Source organism: Lissotriton helveticus, chromosome 10 (assembly GCF_964261635.1).
Source record: "Lissotriton helveticus chromosome 10, aLisHel1.1, whole genome shotgun sequence".
NCBI lineage: Eukaryota > Metazoa > Chordata > Amphibia > Caudata > Salamandridae > Lissotriton > Lissotriton helveticus.
Window position 1 is genome coordinate 335824512 of NC_136071.1, and position 20007 is coordinate 335844518.

The window sequence follows — 20007 nt, forward strand, 5'->3', positions numbered from 1 at the left end:
AGCACAACATAGACACTTCCTCTAGTCTGCAAAATGAATGGGACGCATTCAAGGTAGTGATACGCGGGCGGTGAATTGGGGAAGCTGTGGGAGTTCGTAGAACACTATTGAGTAGGTGCAGCAGGCAGAACGACGGCTCAGGGAGAAAGAACGGGAGAGACCCGGACGGGAGGACACACAAGAAGGGCTGCTGAGGGTGAAGGAAGAGTTGGCAACGCAAGTGGAGAGGCTGGGGTGCTTTGATTACAGGGCATACATGGTGCGGGCGCATGCAGAAAGAGAAGTCTGGGGCGCTCCTAGCTTGGTTGGCAAATCCAGCGCGCAGAGGCAAACCGATTCTTGAACTACGGGAAGAAGGGGGGACGGTACACTATGGACAGGAGGCCATTAACATGCAGTTCCTGGAATACTATTCCACCCTTTATTGCAGCAAGTTGGACCCCAGAGAGCTAGAGGAAGGGGATTTCCTTGACATAGAGTTACCTCAGATTGACGCGGAAGAGGAGGAGGGCCTGGGCCGACCAGTGGAATTGGGCGAGGTCCGGTGAGCTATAAAGCATATGGCCAAGAACAAAACGCCGGGTACTGATGGGTTGCCATCGGAGTTCTATGTCACTTATATAGACGTGCTGGCTCCACAACTGGCAACCCTTTATAATCGGTCGAAACAGAATGGCTATTTACCTAGCTCGACCAGGGAGGCAGTGATCGTAGCTCTCCTTAAACCGGGCAAGCCGAAGTGGGATTGCACAGCATATCGCCCCCTGGCGATGTTAAACATGGATTATAAGATCTTGAGCGGTATCTTGGCCAGTCGCCTGATGGCGCACATGACAACTCTGGTGCACGGGGACCAGGCTGGGTTTATTCCTACCCAGAACACTGCCATGAACATTCGGAGACTGTGTCAATTGCTGCACGAGGCGGCGGCAGGGGGTGATGAGGCGTGCGTACTATCGATAGACATTGAAAAAGCCTTCGATAGCTTAGAGTGGCCGTATCTGTTTCAGGTTCTGAGGGCCTTTGGCTTAGGTGAGGGATTTGTGGCCTGGACGAAGATTCTGTACACTCGCTCGACGGCCAGGGTTTGGACGGGGGACGGGACGATTTCCGAGGCAGGAGGGAGACGAGGCAGGGCTGCCCGCTGTCTCCCCTTCGGTTTGCCCTGGCAATGGAGCCTCTGGCGGTACGCGCACAGACAGGGAGACACTACAGGGGCCTGGAGGGGATGGGTCAGATGCACTACATTGCTCTATATGCTGATGATTTGTTAATGTTCCTTGCCAATGCTACTGATGAGCTACGGGGAGCCCAGGAATTGCTAGAGAGGCTGGGGCGAGTGGCAGGACTCAAAGTCAATTGGGCCAAGACCTGTATATTTCCGGAGCGTGGGGGGCGAGGCAGTCCTCCTGAGGGGCTCGATGTACGATGGGAAGGCAGATGCTTGCTTTATTTGGGGGTCTGAATTTATCATCATGAGGCTGCTGATTTATTTGCGGGAAATGTAGGGCGGCTCTGCGAACTACCAAGAGTAATCTTGAAATCTTGGAGTCTCTACCTTTATCGGTTGCGGGACGAGTGGCATTACTAAAAATGATAACCCTGCCTCGTTTGCTTTGCTATTTCGTTACGCTGCCGCTTTGGGTGCCTGGGAGGTGCTTTGCCCAACTCAACTCAATGGTTTCGCGTTTTCTATGGGGGTCAGGGAGGCCTAGAGTGGCGTTGAGTACTATGACACGTCCCAGACAAGAAGGGGGCTTTGCAGTACCTGATTTCGAGGCTTACTACCATGCGGCCCAGTTCCAATGGTTCGCGCAGCGGATGGCGGGGAAACTGGGAGTCGAGGTGGATCGGAGATGTAAGGACTTGGCTGACTCGGATTCTGTTCCAGCTCCCGGTGCGTGAAAGAGGTGCCCCGAGATTTGTGGGTATTACGGCAATGCTGGAATAGGGCTCTACGACAAAATAAAGCGAGCCCTGCGTATGCGCCTGAGATTCTGGTGTGGTTCTTTAAGGAGTTGCCTCATGGGGGGGATTGGCAGAGACTGCAGGAATGGGAGGAGCTGGGGATCTCATCCATTGGGGATCTGTACGAGGATGGTTCCCTCTTACCATTTCAAGACCTCATGGAAAGACACGAACTGCCTGCGCAAGACTTTCTTCTGCATGCTGCAGAGACGGCTGCTGTGGGCACACACTGGAAAAAAGGGATGGAGGAACCACAGGTCTTCCTCCCTTGCCAATACGTGGTCACCTCCGCGGGTAAGGTCAAGGCGGTTATGTGTCTATCTCGGAGACTGACGCAGGACTTAGGAGCTGCGCACTAAATGGGAGGCTGACTTGGGAACGCCTATGGAGGCAAAGCCCTGGGAGATGCTGCTGGAACGACCATGGAAATGCTCTCACAACGTGTGATTCCAGCTTATACAATTCTATGCGTTTCATCGGGCGTACCTCACTCCTTACAAAATCAATGAATTTTTGGGCTCCCGCACTGCCTGCCCGCGATGCAGACTGGAAAACGCAGCGTTTATGCACATGTTCTGGGATTGTCCATTGCTTCACAGGTTCTGGGGGAGGTTCTGGCCAAGCTGACCGAGGTGACGGAAAGGGAACTGCAGCCTACTCCAGGTGTGTGCCTGTTACACTGGTTCCCCCACACTACCCGCAACAAAACCACCAGTAAATTACTGGACCTGGGGTTAGTCCTAGCCAAACGAGAAATTACTAGAGAAACTACAGTCACAGCCCCCAGTGTTGCGTACTGGCTGTGGGAACTTATAAAGTGGGCGGACTGCGAGGGGACCCTCCGGCTTCAGCTGGCTCAGAGAACTGACAATGACAGATTGTGGGACATGGCGAGAGCCTGGGTGGCGATTGTGGATCATCTTAAAAACCTGACTGATGACGATGACTGATCTCTCCAGGTATGGGGGACATCCATCACTACATGAGAACACAACCACAGGCCAGAGAGTGAAAAGACAGGTGAAGGGACGACTAACATTGGTGCATCCTCCTAGATGGGACATTGATTACTGCCAAAGAGAATCCAACGAAAGGAGAGGAATACATATAGTGCAACAAGTCCGCTGTTGGGGAGAGCGAGATGTCTGAGGGGAGGTGGGGCTCATGGGAGGGGCCCAGGAAAGGGGGGGGGTTGAGTTTGGGGGGGTTGCGTTCTTTGTTATCTGGTACGGTGAATAAGTGACAACAGTGTTTGCATAATCCTGGGGTAGCACGATTCAGCCCCTCAGGGCTTCGACACAAGTCGGATGGGAAATTACTCCTGCATTTGATGAACTACTCTCCTTGCGAAGAAGGAGATGGCGGGCTAGACGAACTACTGAGATGCGGGGCTATGACTTGATATAGACACATGCGACTGCAGGATTGTGCGCTTCTACTGTCCTCTTTAAGACCATATGAATGTTGAACTTGTGAGAAATTAGAACAAGCATTTGCAATGCAATAGGTCTCGGGTTAATTAAGTTTGAACTATTGGCATTGCTAAATATTGCAACACCAACTGTAATATTCCATGCAGCACAAGAGCAGTGATGAATGTGTGAACAGGTGGCCGTGTTTGCCCGTGCATGTGTGTGTGACACATTGTGCACGGATCCATGTGTGCGCGTTTGAATGTGTGTGTTGGCTTGAGAGCGTGTATGCCTCGTGTGTGCAAAACCTTGGGTGGCAGTAGGCACAAAACCAACTAACAGTAAGCCTGGCGCCACACCAGCGACCAGGCACCCATGTCCGCCACTGTCGAGAGAGCCTGGCCTGTCGGATATCATTTATATCTAGCGCTTCTCTCGTACCAGGTAACGATTTGGCGCTATACAATCAAGTGACCGTGGGAGTATGCGATTGTTCTTTTTCAAACTCGTGCGAACTGTCCCTGTGGCGGCCATTACACGCACGTCTAATGCCCCGCCCAGCATCCATCATCCAAAATCCAATGGGAGCAAAGTGCTCACCCATAGCTTTCCCCCAAAGTTGTCTTCCTAAAGGAGAATGCATGATTTGCTTAGTTGCCGACTAGGGGCTCCCGCGCAATTCCAGGCCACTTGGCAGTCATGGTCTGCGAGCAAATCACAGGCATACACACTATGGCAGAGAACCTGAAAAGCACCTACAGCGCTTCCTCCCTTGAAACGCGGTACCTGTCTATGGGCGGGAAAAGGAATCCGCCACGGCAGCTTGTGGAAAGATTTCCGCGCAGCGGTTTTGTTAGATCATTCCCCGCTGGGACAATTGATTTACTTTTCAAATTAAGCAGCGCTCTTTGCATTGAGGTGCTGGAGAGGTTACGAACCGCATTTGTACCTGACAGTCTCATTTTTGGTCGTCCATCGCAAAAGTCCTTGCCCTTAAGCAGTACATAATTAATATCTGTTCGGTTGCACGATCTTACGCTTTTTATAAACCAATGAGTGAGTTTCTCTAGGAATTCCTCAAGTGGGTAAGAAGGGGTACTTTTTTTTTTTTTACACGATTTTAGTGTCCATTTTCCATTTGACATGAATTTTAGCTGATTGTACTCTTGATATGGCCATACTGATGCGATACATGATGTATCAAATTGCTGTACGGGTTGGACCCTGCCAACTACTGGGTTTAAATTGGAGTTAAAAAAAACATACAAACATTCCAATGCTCTCTCGTACACTCATGTTTCTCATAGCATGCGTACGGATCAGTTTATTGCTAGTTTTGTTCTTCTCTTCACATTTGCCACCCGATACGCCGGACCACAAAAACATTAAGAAAGTGTGACCATGGTCAGATGATTGAGTGCCACAGTAAAAGATAACTGCGGGCACAGCAGGCGCCGGATTTTCCTAAACAAATAATTACACTTTGAGACAAATCTGATTCTTCAAAACTGTAGCTCACAAATATGATGTGAGACGAAAGTGGCAGTTTGGCAATATCGAAAATCCGAGTCAAGAGGGCACAAAAAACTAGAGAAGCAGGGAGGGGTCATGAAAGAGGGCGATGCAAACTGGAAACAAAAGCGCGGGAACAAGGAAGGATCGAATGAAAGATTGAAAGGAGGGGGGCATCTTATGCAAAGCGGAAAGTACAACAAGCGTCCGCGAACTTGAAAAACAAGGAAGACACTGTTACTCACGAGCCCAGCAGCCTCACCGGAAGTCAGGCAAAGTCGCCTGTGACGGGGCGGGGCTGCGTCCGGACCGGAAGAGAAGGCGGAGTGAAAGCGTCTCGCGACGCCAGAAGGAGAGCGGAGTCCCTCAGAATTCACCTGGTAAGTTGAAAAGGGCTGGGGGGGGGGGGGGGGGGGGGGGGCTCGGTTCCCTCGTTGTGTGTGTGTGTATGGATGTGTGTATGGATGTGTGCGACGGCGGGGGAGTGCACTCGTGTGTGTGTGCGCGCGTGTGTGTATGTGAGCAGGGGGGGTGGGTGTCTGTATGTATGTGCGTGGGCGCTTGTGTGTGTGTATGCGCATGCGTGTGTGCTTCCCAGGAGACAGCGCCTGGCCGCAGCGCTCGTTCGCGTGTCAGTTTGGAATCGCCTCCAAGGCGATGCGCGCGGCCAGGATTGTCTCCTGGGAAGCTCACACGCCGACATAAGGTTCTCGGCGGAGACGCGCGGCTAGCCGAGACCTAAAAATGAATAACGTCTGTAAAAAAAAAAAAAAAGAGGACTGCAGTGCGTTGTATTGGGATGATGTCCTCCTATATCTTGCCCGGACGGCGGTGAGCGGGCCCAGATGCCTCCTGTTGCTTGAGCATTACAGCACGATATAACGCAAAGTTCTTGCCTGCTTGTGGGCCATCAAAAAATTCAGAACCTACATATAGGGACGAGAGTTTGAGGTTTTTACTGACCACAAACCCCTAATGCACGTTAGGTGGAAGTGGTCTAGGAAAAGCCTCAGCAAGACTGGGGTGTTTGTTTTCCAAGCTACAAAAGTACTATTTCAGCATCAAACATTTACAAGGAGCGAAAACTTCGGATTGCCTGTCACATATGCCGTATGAGTTCTACCTAGCAACATCAGGTATTTGATTTTGCTAATAGATCACTCCAAGTGGTTATATCATGTTTTTGCTCCCCCTAGTACTGGGAATGCCATTAAAGTTTTGGGACAAGTGATGTGGTTGAAGCATACCACCTTCGGGTGGGTGAGGGAACCATCCTGTAAAAGGAATACTCCAGCACTCATTTTCCATACTGAGACCCAGGACCTATTTTGTGTATTTCTGGTTGTGATAAATGGGGGTCATCCCCTGCTGGTCTTTAAAATCTCCTCAGGGCCTTCTTGTGGGTTATACTGTCAGGCAAGGAACACACCATAGCCTTCGCACCCTCATATGCCAATATTTACATGTGTAAATTTGAGACAGAGCACATTTTGGAGAATCCCATTTGGACTGAAGGTCTTTTGATTTTTAAAAGGTTCATTGATGATATTTTATCATTTGGAAAGGTTCTCGAGAAAAATTGGAAAAGAACATCATGATGTTGAACATCGTGAATGAGCGCATACAATTCACTCACAATATCGACAAAGAAACCATTGCATTTTTGGATGTGAAAGTAATGTTACACAACAACAAAATCAGCACTAAAGTACACACGAAGAAAACAGATCGAAATTCAAGCCTTCTATTCTAAAGTTTTCATCCTGAACCACTCAAAAACCATTTACCAACCTCTCAATACATAAGACTGAAAAGAATTACAACCAATAATGCAGATTTGGAAGAATCTTTAACACAACAAATGTTAAAATATCGTCAAAGGGGTTACCCTCAAGATATCCTTGATTCATCCTTGTCAAAAGTAGCAACCCAACCCAGAGAAACATTGTTGAAAGAAAAAATAAAGTCTCAAGATCAAAAAACAGTGTGTGTGTTAAAATATTCCACTGAAGCCAACAAAATAAAACGTATTATCAACAAACATTGGCCATTGATTCAATCAGCACCTGATCTCATCGTAGTAGCGATGAAGCTGGCATTTTCCATGTGGAGTGGAATTGCACAGCTCAGGATTTTTACTGATTTACCTCACGGGCAAAGCCATAACGTAGGCATGCCAAGAGTACTTGCTTGGATTACTGGCACATCCCACATCAAACAATTTGCAATTTCATAGATGTAGCACTGCTGTTTGCCAAACGACTGATTGCAATGCACTGGCGATCCTCTAGAGCCCCTGATATTTCCACCTGGGGGAAGGGCATAATAAAGTTGGGGACTCGAAAAAATGGAATGGGTAGGCAATGCACAGAAAGGGCAGAGGGACTACATCCCTCTTTATATCAGGGACATTATTCTGTTTAAACTGACCTGCCACCTTGAACACATTTACTGTACCGGTTAGGATATACACCAAATAGACAAGGGGGAAACATCATTAGACTCTCCCAAACAACCTGTTTTCTAAATGAAGGGAATGTATACATCGAAATATACGATTTATCCATCTGGGTTTACCCCAACCACATTAATTGAGGGTCACTTCCATAATCTACAAACACAACGTGAATATCACAATATTACCAGCCATTGTACAATGTCATCACATCATCTCTGGTTTAACTGTCAGAATAAACAGATCAGACTCACTGAAGCTTAGAAATGGGTGGATGTGCTCTTTAATGTATACTTTTGTATGTACCGTATATAACTAGTAATCTAGGACAGTATACAGAAAAGTATTGTATTCGTATGGGATGCGGATTATGCATTACTTTGTATTTCTCTAATAAAATCAATAACGTTATGCTAAATAAATTCAAAAAGATGTTGCTGCAAAATTTATGTTATGTTGGTTTGCTTAACGCACTAATCACCTGTGAGGGTACCCCGGCGCTTGAGCACGTATTGGCGAGTGGTGCCTCACTGTTATTCAGAGAACCAGGTCTTCAGCCTCTTGCAGAACTGGAGAAGTGAGGAGGAGGAGGGTCTGATGTGTTGAGGGAGGTCATCCCAGGTCTTGGGTGAGGTGTAGGAGAATGAACAACCTCCTGCTCTGTTTTTTGGATGCGGTGGGATGTGTGCGAGTGTGGGTGAGGCAGAGCATAGGTGTCTGGCGGCTGGTAAAAGGATTTTCGGCTGTTGAGGTATACTGGCCCAGTGTTACAAAGCCTTTTGCATGTGTGCATGTGGAATTTGGACTGGCTTTGCCTGTGAACAGGGAGCCAGTGAAACTCCTTTAGGTGAGGCGTTATGTGGGTGCGGCATGGGAGGTCGAGCATGAGTCTTGCAGCCACGTTCTGAATGGTCTGGAGTCTGTGTAGGAATTAAGAGATTCCTGCATGGAGAGCATTGCTGTAGTCAAGCCTACTAGTGATGAGTGCCTAACCTGCATCCCTTGCTACCAAAACAACCAGTGTGCCAGCGCAACTACCTCGGCCAGATCATTTAATCCCACAACATGGCAAGAGGGTAAAGTAGTGGGCATCAGGTCCAGAAACTGAGTGGGCGGCAGCTGCTTTTCATCAGACCACATTTGTCTGCCTTGAATACATCTTAAAACTGAACACCACAACGGCCAGAGTGAGGGACAAGAAAATGACAGACCAAATAACAGGCAGCTGGAGAATATTAAGTCACGAGTCAAAACTACTAAAGACACTTTGAAATAAAATTCTAGCTTGCCCGAGACATGGTCGAATCATGACTAATTCCGATAAGCAATTTTGTATCCCTCAGAAGAGTGCATATTTTAGAGGAACCCAATAAAAGTGATAATAGTTTGGCAAGAAAGTTGCTCATAGCTAATTACAGGAGTAAAGAAACAAACGGAGCACAGATTTTTTTTGACAGAACCCCAATTTCACTCTTCTCCACCGCTCCCAATTTATAATAACTCTAAGGTGCTGAACATCACCAGGAAACACCGAGGGGATATGTACATAGAAGTGGAGGAGAGAGGCGTTAGCCTTTCTGGCTTAACGCCTCTCTCCTCCACTTCTGAAATGCAAGGCTGCACCATATTTACAAGAATGTGGTGCAGCCTTGCATTTTCCCCTGCGATGGCAGGCACCCTTGCACCAGAGTGCAAGGGTATCTGTGTGCAGGGAAATATTGTTTATGTACAGGAAGGTGTCCCTTCCTGCACATAAACAATCCTAGAAATGCCATCCTGTCACTTTTATGTGTGCTGCTTCATGCAGAAACACATAAAAGTGACAAAATGGCTTTTTTTTTTTAAAGTTTGGTTATGTACAGGAAGGGACACCTTCCTGTACATAAACAAACCATGGCATTTTCCTTTTTCCATGTGTGCAGCACAAGGCAGCACACATGGAAAAAGCAAAAGCTAGGAGAAATAATGCATTTCTCCTGGTTTCGCCAACTTAAGACCAGTTTTTACCTGGTCGTAATTTGGCCGCTGCCTCCTATGTGCGCCACCCTTGTACATAGGAGGCAGCGTCAAAATGAATGGGTGTTGCCGTGGAACGCCCACCGCAACACCCACTGTTCACCCCTTTCACTTAACGTGGCTTAACGCTGCCTTGTACATAAGGCCCCCTTTAACCATAGCATGAAAGGGGGCCTTATGTACAAGGCAGTGTTAAACCACGTTAAGCAGCTGAACGCTGCCTTGTACATAAGGTGCGCCCGATCCCCACCACAACGTCAATATAGGTGACGTTGTGGTGGCGATAGGGGCTTGTACATATGCCCTTAAGTCTGTTAAACACAATCGAAGGCTCTCAAACACTCTCAATGAAAATGAAGGAGTCTTTGAAATTTCAGCTTTTCTTCCTCTCCTCATCTTCAACTGGTTTGGTAGATCTAACAGCTACTAATATTATTAGTGCAGTATAATTTCAATTTCTTTATATGTATATTAATTCATTCAAGCAAAATCTTTCGAATGTAATAAGCTGGGCTGCACACAGGTGAGCTACTCAGTTAGCTCAAGAGCTACAGTAGCTCACGAGCTACTGGTTGGAGACCCCTGATCTAGAGCTTCACTCGGACCCCTAAAGACAGTACTTTCATACTTCTGATTTCTACTTACATCGCCACCAGTTATCTCATCTGAACATGCTAGGTATTGCCAAAGGACAAACTAGATCACACCATAGAATAAACTGTGCATCAATTGTCAAAGATTTTATGTAAATGTTCTATTTTTTTCGGTCTTGTGTATGTTTTCAATTTTGAATGATGCACCCATGTGTATGAGACCTGACATTTACACTTGACATCGGGACTAAGTCCACCCCGTCATATAATAATGCTTATAACATTAACATTTCTGAAAGGATAACCATTCTAATGGTAGTTGGCAGATTCCTTTCCACTGGTGAATATTCGAAAATATATATATATACTGATGCATTGGTTTGCATCATAGAGCGACCCGTTGTAAATGATGTATTCTAAACACATTTTATTTCAGGACTTCACAACTTGCACACTACTGAAATGCAACCCCTCCCCTCCCAAAAAAAACTCCAAACGTCAATCAAAACATCCACGTCTGCTTTGTACACTAACCTGGTTCATGGTAAACGCCATCAGTTTCCCCATCAAGGTGGGACTGTCCAATTGTTGAGGCAACCAGTTTTTCCATGGGCGTGAGGCGGGAGTTAAAGATAGACGATGAGGACCTTTTGGTGGTAACCTTTCTCTTCACATCCAGCCGTATGTCCCTCCACTTGTGCTTGAGATCATCAATTGACCGGGGTGTATATCCGAGGTCATTGACTTGCCGCTGGATCTGATTCCACAGCTGACTCCTCCGTTGGTTCCTACGTGTTGATTCGGTTCTCCAGGCTTCCACGCCATAGAGAGCACTGAAATGCTTCACTACATTTTTCACCAGAGTCTCTGTTTCCTCATTTGAAAAATTGGCTTTCCTTCTCCTGTAAGGACCTCCGCAAAAGCTGCTTGAATCTTGACCTTGAGAGGTGGCAGGGGAGAGGGAAGGAAGCGGTTTTGACAATACAAGCTGTACAGCTAAACGGGTACTCTGTGTAGCAGACTGGTCTTGCTTTTGGTTTTTTGTATCCTGTGCAGCAGACCCATTATCCTGAGCAGCAGATTCACTTTCGTGAGAAACAGGGGTGTCAGACTCCTTATCATTCACAGAAGACCCACTCTCTTGCATAGTAGTTTCAGTACCCTGTGCAACAGACTCGTCATTCTTCCTAGCAGTCTCCACATTATTCACATCAGGCTTTCCATTCTGCCCAGGGGAGGCTCCATTTTCTGTGGCAGGCTTCCCATTTTGCACAGGACAGGCACCATCTGCAGACCCTCTACCCTTTTGTGGCAACACATCAGGCTTGTTGCTCTCTTTTTTTGTAGGACTTAAGGAGGATGAACTATCACTCGGAGAGCCAGGTGAGGAAACAGAGTAAGAACTGTCAGAATCCATGGCAGGTGGAGTTTCTGCCACCTGACGAGAAGCTGATCGAGTGTTAATCCTCCTACAGTTGGGTAGGCTTTCAGCCGACATGGTTTGGGTTCCTCAAAAACATCACCCGTTTAACAGACGGCGTCGACTTGGGCAAGTATCGATGGGGGCTACTTATCACTGCATGATAACAATTCAGCTCCGCCTGCCTGGATAAAGTAACAAGACACAATTAAAGTTTTAAAAACTATTCAGACACCCCCTGTCTTTTTTCTTACAACTGCCCAAGATTCTAGACCGAGGCAGATCAAATCACACTTGTCATGTTTCACCAAGTAACCAAAAGGCCAAAGGATGACTTACAGACATAAGTGGAACTATCTTTTACAGGCTTTCGCTTTAATACTTTTTGCCATTTTTAAAGCTCATGTTGCTGATGGACCTAAAGTCATTGCCCGTCTATAAACTATTAACACTCTTCTATGATCATACTCCTTCTCCCAATCTAACCCACACGTCTGGACTAAGGGCTTCTCTCGGCTGCAAAGGGATCAATTATCACTTTATTGCACTATACTGAACATGTTTTATTGACAGTTACATTTAAGTACTTAAGGCTTTTGTTTCCCGATGCACACAATAGTCTTTGTCAATGTAATCAATCAGTGATATTTATACTGTCTTGACAAAACGAGTACCTCCTATAATACGCCTTAGTTATAATATGCTCCTTGCTTTTAGTTAAACTGACAGTAGCCCCCAATTTAAAATCCATTATTTTTAAATACTTTGCCTGTTTCTCCAGTCGACCCCCTGACCTTAGGGCCCAGCTCAGCTCAGTTCACTCTGACAAATCTCAGTCATACACAGGATACACCCTTTTGGTTTGTCAGCACATAATTGTTTGTGGTCAATACTTTGATGCAAAGGGGGTAGACTAGGCCTAAAAGGTTTTTTTAGGCATTTACCTTCTGGCTTTTTCCAATCCTGGTTTACCTCTAAACTTAAAACCTTGACCCCATACAAAATTTGGGGAGGAACCATGCCTCTCTTTGCAGCTGATATGGGTTCAAATGAGGGCCCATGAGGCACAGGGTCAAGACTGATTTGCATATGGCCATGTCTGAACTGGGGTGGCTTGGTGAGCAAAATAACGATGGATTAACCCCAGATCTGTGACTGGGGGTGAATGTTTTGCCATTGTGCAACATTCCGTCCATCATCTTGTGTGTTTTGCTGCCCCTACTGTAGTCAAGCCTCAGGTTTCTATGAAGTCTAATTGCATCTTTTAATTTCACTTCTTATCAAAAGGAAATTCCTAAGTATTCATAGGTAGTTACCTATTCCACCTTAATTTCCCCAATTACCTAGGTAAAGTGGTCTCGCGTTTTACAAAATACCAAGGTTTTAGGTCTTCCAAGATGTATTGCTAGGCTGTTCCTCTCACAATACCAAGAGGAGACTTGGTTTCCCCTGTACCCCAATTCGTAAAGATCAATAATAACCAAGTATAATAAACATGGCATATGCCACACTCCCATCTTTGGAGACTCGGTTTTCTCTATAACTTGCATATCTCCCCCAGGCATTACAGAGTATGCAATCAAAGTTGGAGTTAGTACACATCCCTGTCTTATACTGTTCTCTATTGAAATTTTAGGAGACAGATTGTCATTTTAATCTAGAACTACCTTTGCCCAGTTCCCAAATTGTAGTTCCTTGAAAACCACTAAAAGGCAACTCAGTATTCACATTCCTCTTAGTTTGTCACAGAGAGTGGAGCGATTTGCTAGATCAAAGGCAGATTGGAAACCTACAAAGCAGCAAAATGAGCCTTCCGGGTTTCTATTACCTTCTGGGCCATAGTCTACAGGCTATAGCAGTAGTCTACTGTCAAGTGACACTCATTAAAAACCTCTTTGTTCCACTGGCACCAGATCATTTTGATCTCTTCAGTCATTCAAGCACTGGAGTATTAGCTTTTCGTATATTTTTGAGCCCATATCCAATAGTCTTATTAAGCGATACTTATTTGGCTCACTGAGATCATCTTTTTTTAAAATAGGCTTAATCATCACTCATTTCCAAGTTGCAGGAAAGCGGCCTGTCACAATTACTTTAAATAGAGGACCAAATAATCTGGACCCCCAATCTATATTTTACAATTAATGCTGTTAAGTTGTCAGGCAAGCTGTCTTTGTTAGTTTAACTTATTAACTTTTTTAAGGCTTTTTCAGTAATTGATGCTAATAATTTCTGATACTGTACACACCACTCCTTTGGCTGGAAATAATTTTATTTGCACAAATCTTGGTACGGTATCTTACTAGGCCTGGGCAGTAAATTCCGTTCCACTTGCAGAATTTGTGTAATTTCGTGTTCCGCGGAGAACGGGGTATTGCCAAAAATTCCACGATCCACGGATTCGCAGAATTTTTTGCTTGTTAGCACTTTCAAAATGTGTGTTCACGAGATATTTCCCCCCCCCCCCCGAGCACGTAAACAGATTTCGCAAACAGGAAAAAAGCATTGCGTAAGGGCAGAACAAGCAATTCCGCGTGTTTGCGGAACTCTGCTCGCTGAGATTTTTTTACTGTTTTGCTGAGCTTTGCGTAGCACGACTATGTTAATTCCCACCACCCCTATATCTTACCCAGTTTTCTTCTGGAACAATGTGGCTGTGGTTGACAGGCATTAAACTATTTTTTGTTAAGATTTCAATTGTGCAGTAATTAGTGACAAGTACAGAATATTCATATTCACACATGAAATGCTACATTGTTGCATTTTTATAGTAGCCTTGGTAACAACTATCCACCTGCACTCAAATATTTCTCTTTGCTCTTACCACAGCCTTGACATATTGTTTACCCACTTTAAGGTAGGCAAATTAGAATTCAAATATGTCTGAGGATAAAGGAAACTTGTAACTCTGCAACTTGAGAAGTGTAACAGGTTTGGAGGTGCAGGTGTGGGCGAAAAATAGTACTGCTTATGCTAGGATTGAAGCTTGCACTGTTGCTGCCATGCCACTTGTTAGCTGGGATTGGTACTACTTTCACTACACAAAAGCCAAACAACTGAATTTGTGAATTATTGGAATTCGCTTATTAAGTCTCTTATTGCCACTTTCATGGGAGTCATGCTTCCATTTTTTTCTTCTACTTCTGTTACATACCCTTTATTCCTTGTACTCTTGTTATAGTGTACTTTCGTTTTCGACTCCTTTTTAGGTCTCGCCTGAGACATGCTGTATTAAGGATACGCAACTAAATAACAAAATAGGGTTTGGGCTCTTATCAGTAAGGCTGAGCCCAAACAACTTGAAACAACAACCAAATGCCAATACTGATATTAATTTTTCTTTTCCATTTTGGCGCATTTTTTACGAGGACGAACGGACAGAGTAGTGGAAGTTAGACACCGCCACGCCGATTTGACGTGCCAAAAAGGAGACCGTGTGGCGTTCCGGGCATTCAACGGATGAATATAAAAGGGAGTGCTGGATTTTGCAGCTGATTTGACCCAAAAAAGAGAATTTGAAGAGCAACAGTCAACTGGCGCCATCCATTTGGACAAGCATCAATAATGTAGAAGTCACTCCAGTAACTCTCAAAGGAACAAGGAGTAACTACAGGAAACACCACTCAATGACAAAAAATTCTTCAACGACTATAGTGGAGAATGGTTCTGATTGAAATTGAACAGAAGAGTTCAGCTGATCTAAAAAAAAAAAAAAAAAAGTTTTTTTTTGTCTCGAGGAGAACCCTAATGACTAAATATTGGGTTTGAAACGCGCCGACCTTGGTTAATCATAACAAGTGCATTTGTTATATAAAGAAAGTATCCCTTGTTGATTCTGAATATAGCATGAGTAGTAAGAATGGAATATGTTCAAGTCTTGAAACAGACGGGGAGTAATAAATTCATAGTAGTTTGGGACATGCCCAAGATAGAAGGTTGAAAAAGTTCAAGCCAGGGTATAGAACCTATCAGGGCAGGTGTGTTTTGTCATTTGCATGTCTTTGTATGTGTGCAATTTGTTTGTCATTAATTGTTATTTATTGTCAGTTATCATTTGTTGTGTGTCCAAACGTCATTTTGAAAAAATTGTCTTATATGAATTGTCTTTTGTAAAATTTGGAGGTGGTGTTTTATGATATTTTATTTGAAAAAGTGTACTGTGGTTAAAAAAAAAGACTCAAAATGATAAAAGTCTTCCGAAATGTGAAATAAAAAAAGATATTCAAACAGAGGTCTCTAGGTTGCATAAAGTTGTGGAAATGCGCTGAAATGGAAAATAGAAAGGAAAAGTAATCAGTATTGGCATGTTGATTGTGTTTCTAGTATTCAGGTTATATGGGCATAAAGCTCCGCCCATCTTTTTAATAGGCTCTTCTGCCTGTCCATTGTAAATGGTGGCTTTTCATTGGTGAATAGGCTTAGTAGCCCTTCCTTAGTACCGCATTCTCTCTTCCTGTAACCGCCCATGAGAACATACCCAGTTACATGTGTTGTTACTCCCTAGGTTTTAATTACACCCTCAAGGAACTAATTTCTTCAAAGGCTTCAGGCAAGACACACCCTTGGTCCTAAGGTGGGCAGGCAGTGTTTACTTTACTCACTAGAACATCTCACATTTATATGACACCATCTATAAATTTCCCTTCATCAGCTATAGAGTACAACCTAATGCAAACTGAATGTAATAATTAGTTTGTCACATTTCAAAGCTTCTAATTGTATATATGGTTATAGCTATTTGAAAGTACTTGTAGTACTGTCTTGCATGCAATGAATTATGGGTAGGGTGGGTTTAACATATCTTGTGCACGGTGCAGTACCATATGTGACTAAAAGTAATCTGCAGTGCTAGTGCCTAGCTCACTAGGAACCTCTAGGAGCAGTTTGTGATACTGCACCTAGACATGCAGTGCTGGGGCGTTGCTCACTAGAGACCTTTAGGTGCAGCTGGAGGTACTGCACCGAGATAAGCAGTTCTAGTGCCTTGCTCACTGGGGACCTCTAGGAGTAGCTTGTGGTACTGCACCGAGACATACAATACTGGTGTCTTGCTCACTAGGGACATCTAGGAGCAGTTTGCGGTACTGCACTGAGACATACAATGCTGGTTCCTGGCTCACTACACCAGCGTTTGCAATACACTAGGTCTCGCATTACTGAGAGTATGAGCTAATGGTGTTGCATTATTTGCAACGCCAATACCTCAAACTATCAGTAATGCCAGACCTATTGCATTGCAAAAGCTTGTTTATATTAACTTTCCACTTAACTTCTTGACTCTTCCTCTGCACATCTCATAGCTTACCTCTGTCCTCCTTACAACCCACTTACTCGCTTAATCCACAGCAGCACAATCTCCCCTGGTTATTTCGGACACGCTGCTCATATAAAGTTGTGACCTTTCTCACCCCGGGGGCCGACATATCTTCCTATACCCGGGGAGGGTGACACGCTTTGTGTACAGGGCTGGACGAGCTCTAGTCAACATGCCTGTTACACAACGCCTACTTCGCAGATACAGCTCAACCTTAAATCCGGTGCTGTGCGAATAAAATAATCAGAGTAGGAGGGTCTCGGGTAGTCGGCACTGCGCCTGCACACAACCCCTGCTCTGCACCACGGACCGCGGCCTGGGCTGGGCCTGCGCGCCTTGGCTTGGCGGGCGCCATACCCCGCCCCCAGCGCCTCCTCATCCGCCGGCCTGCGCTCGGGGGCGGGCCGAAGACAACGCGGGCGCCGGGGACTGGGCCTATGCCTGGGTGATACGGAAGCCGCCAGTTTAACACCGCCTCTCCTGGCGGGTTAGGGGGGGCTCTTCCCGCAACGAGGACAGGCCGGGTCTGAACTGAAGTGAGAGACCCCCCCACCCCCGCGAGGCTGACAGTACGCGCTCTCGTGCCTGGTCCGCACCGCCCACCACTCTACACGAGAGCCCTCAAGCAACTTAAGAGAACATCCCACGCTATCCGAAACGGATCTCCAACCATTGAGCCCCCGCCCCCACAAAACACCAATGCCCGAGTTATGCCCCCGGAAGCGATGTATTGTGGCTGCCTCCGCGAGCCTCTACTGTCCCAGGATGAGTCCCCTCACCCTCCACATGGTACCCCAACACAAGCCCTCGCTCTGTTGCCACATGCCCCCGGCCTTCGAAATCTTCCAACTAAGCGACGACCCCGCAGAAGTTATGTCCACAAACAACTAGAAGAGGGTCCCTACAAATTAACAACTACCCTGCAGCCCAGTCAATTCTCCTAAAACTGTACACAGAAAGTCCTGGTGGAGGGCTGCAAGTGCCTTGAGAGCCAGGAGAAATGTTCACATTTATCACACTCGCCATCAAATGGATTCACGACCTCCCAAACGTAAATATTTACGAATGCGTGCGCAGACTCACTGGGGCAACATGGTTTGCGTTAGTGAGGCCGGGACAGCTGACCCTTAGGTTGTACACTGTTGCTTACTTCATGTCCTGCCTCCGGTGAATCTGTCTTACCTGGAATCGGATGTGTCCTCGTCCTGGGGCCCTAATCCCACTTGCCCGGCAGCGCAGTGGGAAGCCGAAGGGGCTATCTCCCCTCCAGGGGGACAGGGATCTTAGGTTCTTGGTTGACTTTCCGGGGCACCATGCAGCTTCCCCTGCTAATGGCTGCTGCCTGCTACCACAAGCTCAGGAGGAGGCGGAGTCGCGGCTCACTTCCTCCTCCTTCCCGCCCCTTCTCAATGAACCCCTCCTATCCCTGCATCCTTCTCTGTCTCCGTCTCCCCCATTCGATCACACCCATCTATGTCCTTCCCTCCCCTTTCTGACCAGCCCTCCCTCCCCGTCACCATAGCCAGGGCAGCAGTCGGGCACATTATGCCCTCTTTAGCACCCTGCCGTGCAAGTCCTAGGGACTTGTATAACATACGTTGCTACACAGATATTGTCAAAGTCCTAGAAGATGATAGTGCAGTAACATTTACATTATATATATTGCTGATAACCATACAGACAGTGCACACAGAAGGACTAAACTATTTAGCAGATATCAAGTCAAATTTATTTTAAAAACGCAGCAAAAAAAATTATTTCGTGCACCCGATAAAGTCCTCACTAACCTAAATATGTAAATAAAAAAAAAAATGTAACGTCACACTAGAAGCTGCTACACTAAATTTTTGAACGTTCGTGTCTGGAAGAGAGCAGTAAATCTATTTATGTTCACTTGCAGGTGCCTTGCCCGCATCTGTAGCCCTTCTTAGAGGTCCAGAGCATTTGCAACCTTGTTTCACAAAATGTTTTTCTTTTTTGACAATTGTATCTCGTGGGCAGGTGCTGCAGTACTGTTAATGTTAAATGGATCAGAGAATTGCAATTTCAAGGTTTTGGACAATAAAGTTTAACGTTCTAACCAAAAATGAACCTCTCCGGAGCGAGACCGTTAATGGGGCTCCTGAGACCGACCAAGTGTGAGACCGTGTTGTGAGACATGCTCAATGAAAGAGACTGTAAGTGTGTTGTGTACTATCCTGCTGGAAACTCATGCAGCAGCCCTTTCTTAAGGGCAGTGTCAACACCCACCACACACCCATCCATCAGGTGACACTGCTAATAAAAGGGGCCCTGGGCCGGTTATGCTCCCACCATGCTAGTGTCTGTGTCATTATGTTACTTGGTATGTGGGCACAGGGCCCACTACTTTACATTGGCAACCAGGGCGGTTGCTCACATAATGCCCTGACACCAGGGCACAAGTCATAAAAAAAGAAGTGGGGGTACGCTGACGTCACAACAGGAAGTGATGTCATGAAAGGTGGCTTGCACCATCAGACTCATTACCTCCCCTCGCTCACCCCTTAGATGCGATTGCATCAGAGAAGCCAGCGCGCGAGGAGCGTTCTGAATGAGCTCTGATCTCGCCCCAGAGAGGCCAAAGCGTGAATGTGTGGTTCCATTTGCTTCAGTTATCGAGCTCCCAGTAAAATAAGTGGGGGGACGCTGTCCACACGCGTGGTACCCTAACTCGAGCCCTGCCTGACACCATGTTGCCAACCTGGTGAAGCACATCCTGCCATGGGTCACACTGAGGGCTGACTACAAAACGTGTGGTTGGGGGGCGCACAGCGGGTTGTATTGAGTTTTTGTTGCGCTTCTTTCAAGGTTGGGTGCTACATACCGGTGGCGTGTCCTTCCGGCACACGTCTATGATACATGTAATTAATGCGTCACCACGTAGCTTGGTGATATCCCTGTGTCTTGTGCACACCTTTGGTGCTCGAGCAAGCAAGCTTCCACAATACAAGTTGTTTTCACAATTTATTCGTATTTCATCATTGGTTTCATGATGTAAGGCTTATTGTTCTTATTTTACATGTTATGCATTCTCGAAACGGCTCCAATGCATTTCGGGTAGTATACCTTTCGTCAGGGAGCTTGTGTACCCGGTGTTGTGAGGCATTAGTGGTTAATGTGCTCCGTGTTCTGAAGGCTGTCTTTTTCGACGCTTCTCCTCCTCGTGAACCAGGAAGTGGTTTTCTCTTTCTCCTATCTTCATCTTCATAAATCTTTATTTCGGTAATTTTGTCACCATAAAAGATACACACAATTCAATGCATAATATTAAGAGAATAAAACGTTAAAAACATCAA

At 46.0% G+C, this 20007-nt stretch overlaps 1 protein-coding gene across 2 annotated transcripts in view; it reads right to left on the minus strand.

Annotated features, from left to right (window-relative positions):
• Window positions 1–18128, minus strand: part of LOC144783786 (uncharacterized) — a 65868-nt gene extending 47740 nt beyond the window's left edge. The window contains exons 1-2 of one of the 2 annotated variants that reach the window (XM_078662483.1): window positions 17873–18128; window positions 10491–11561 (exon numbers count right to left, since the gene is read on the minus strand). In XM_078662483.1, coding sequence (XP_078518609.1) covers window positions 10491–11454 — 964 coding nt within the window. In that variant the 5' untranslated portion in view covers window positions 11455–11561; window positions 17873–18128. Of the gene's footprint in view, window positions 1–10490; window positions 11562–16681; window positions 17247–17872 lie in introns of those variants that run through there. The other variant, XM_078662484.1, reaches the window with a different exon arrangement.
• Window positions 18129–20007: the final 1879 nt, after the last annotated feature.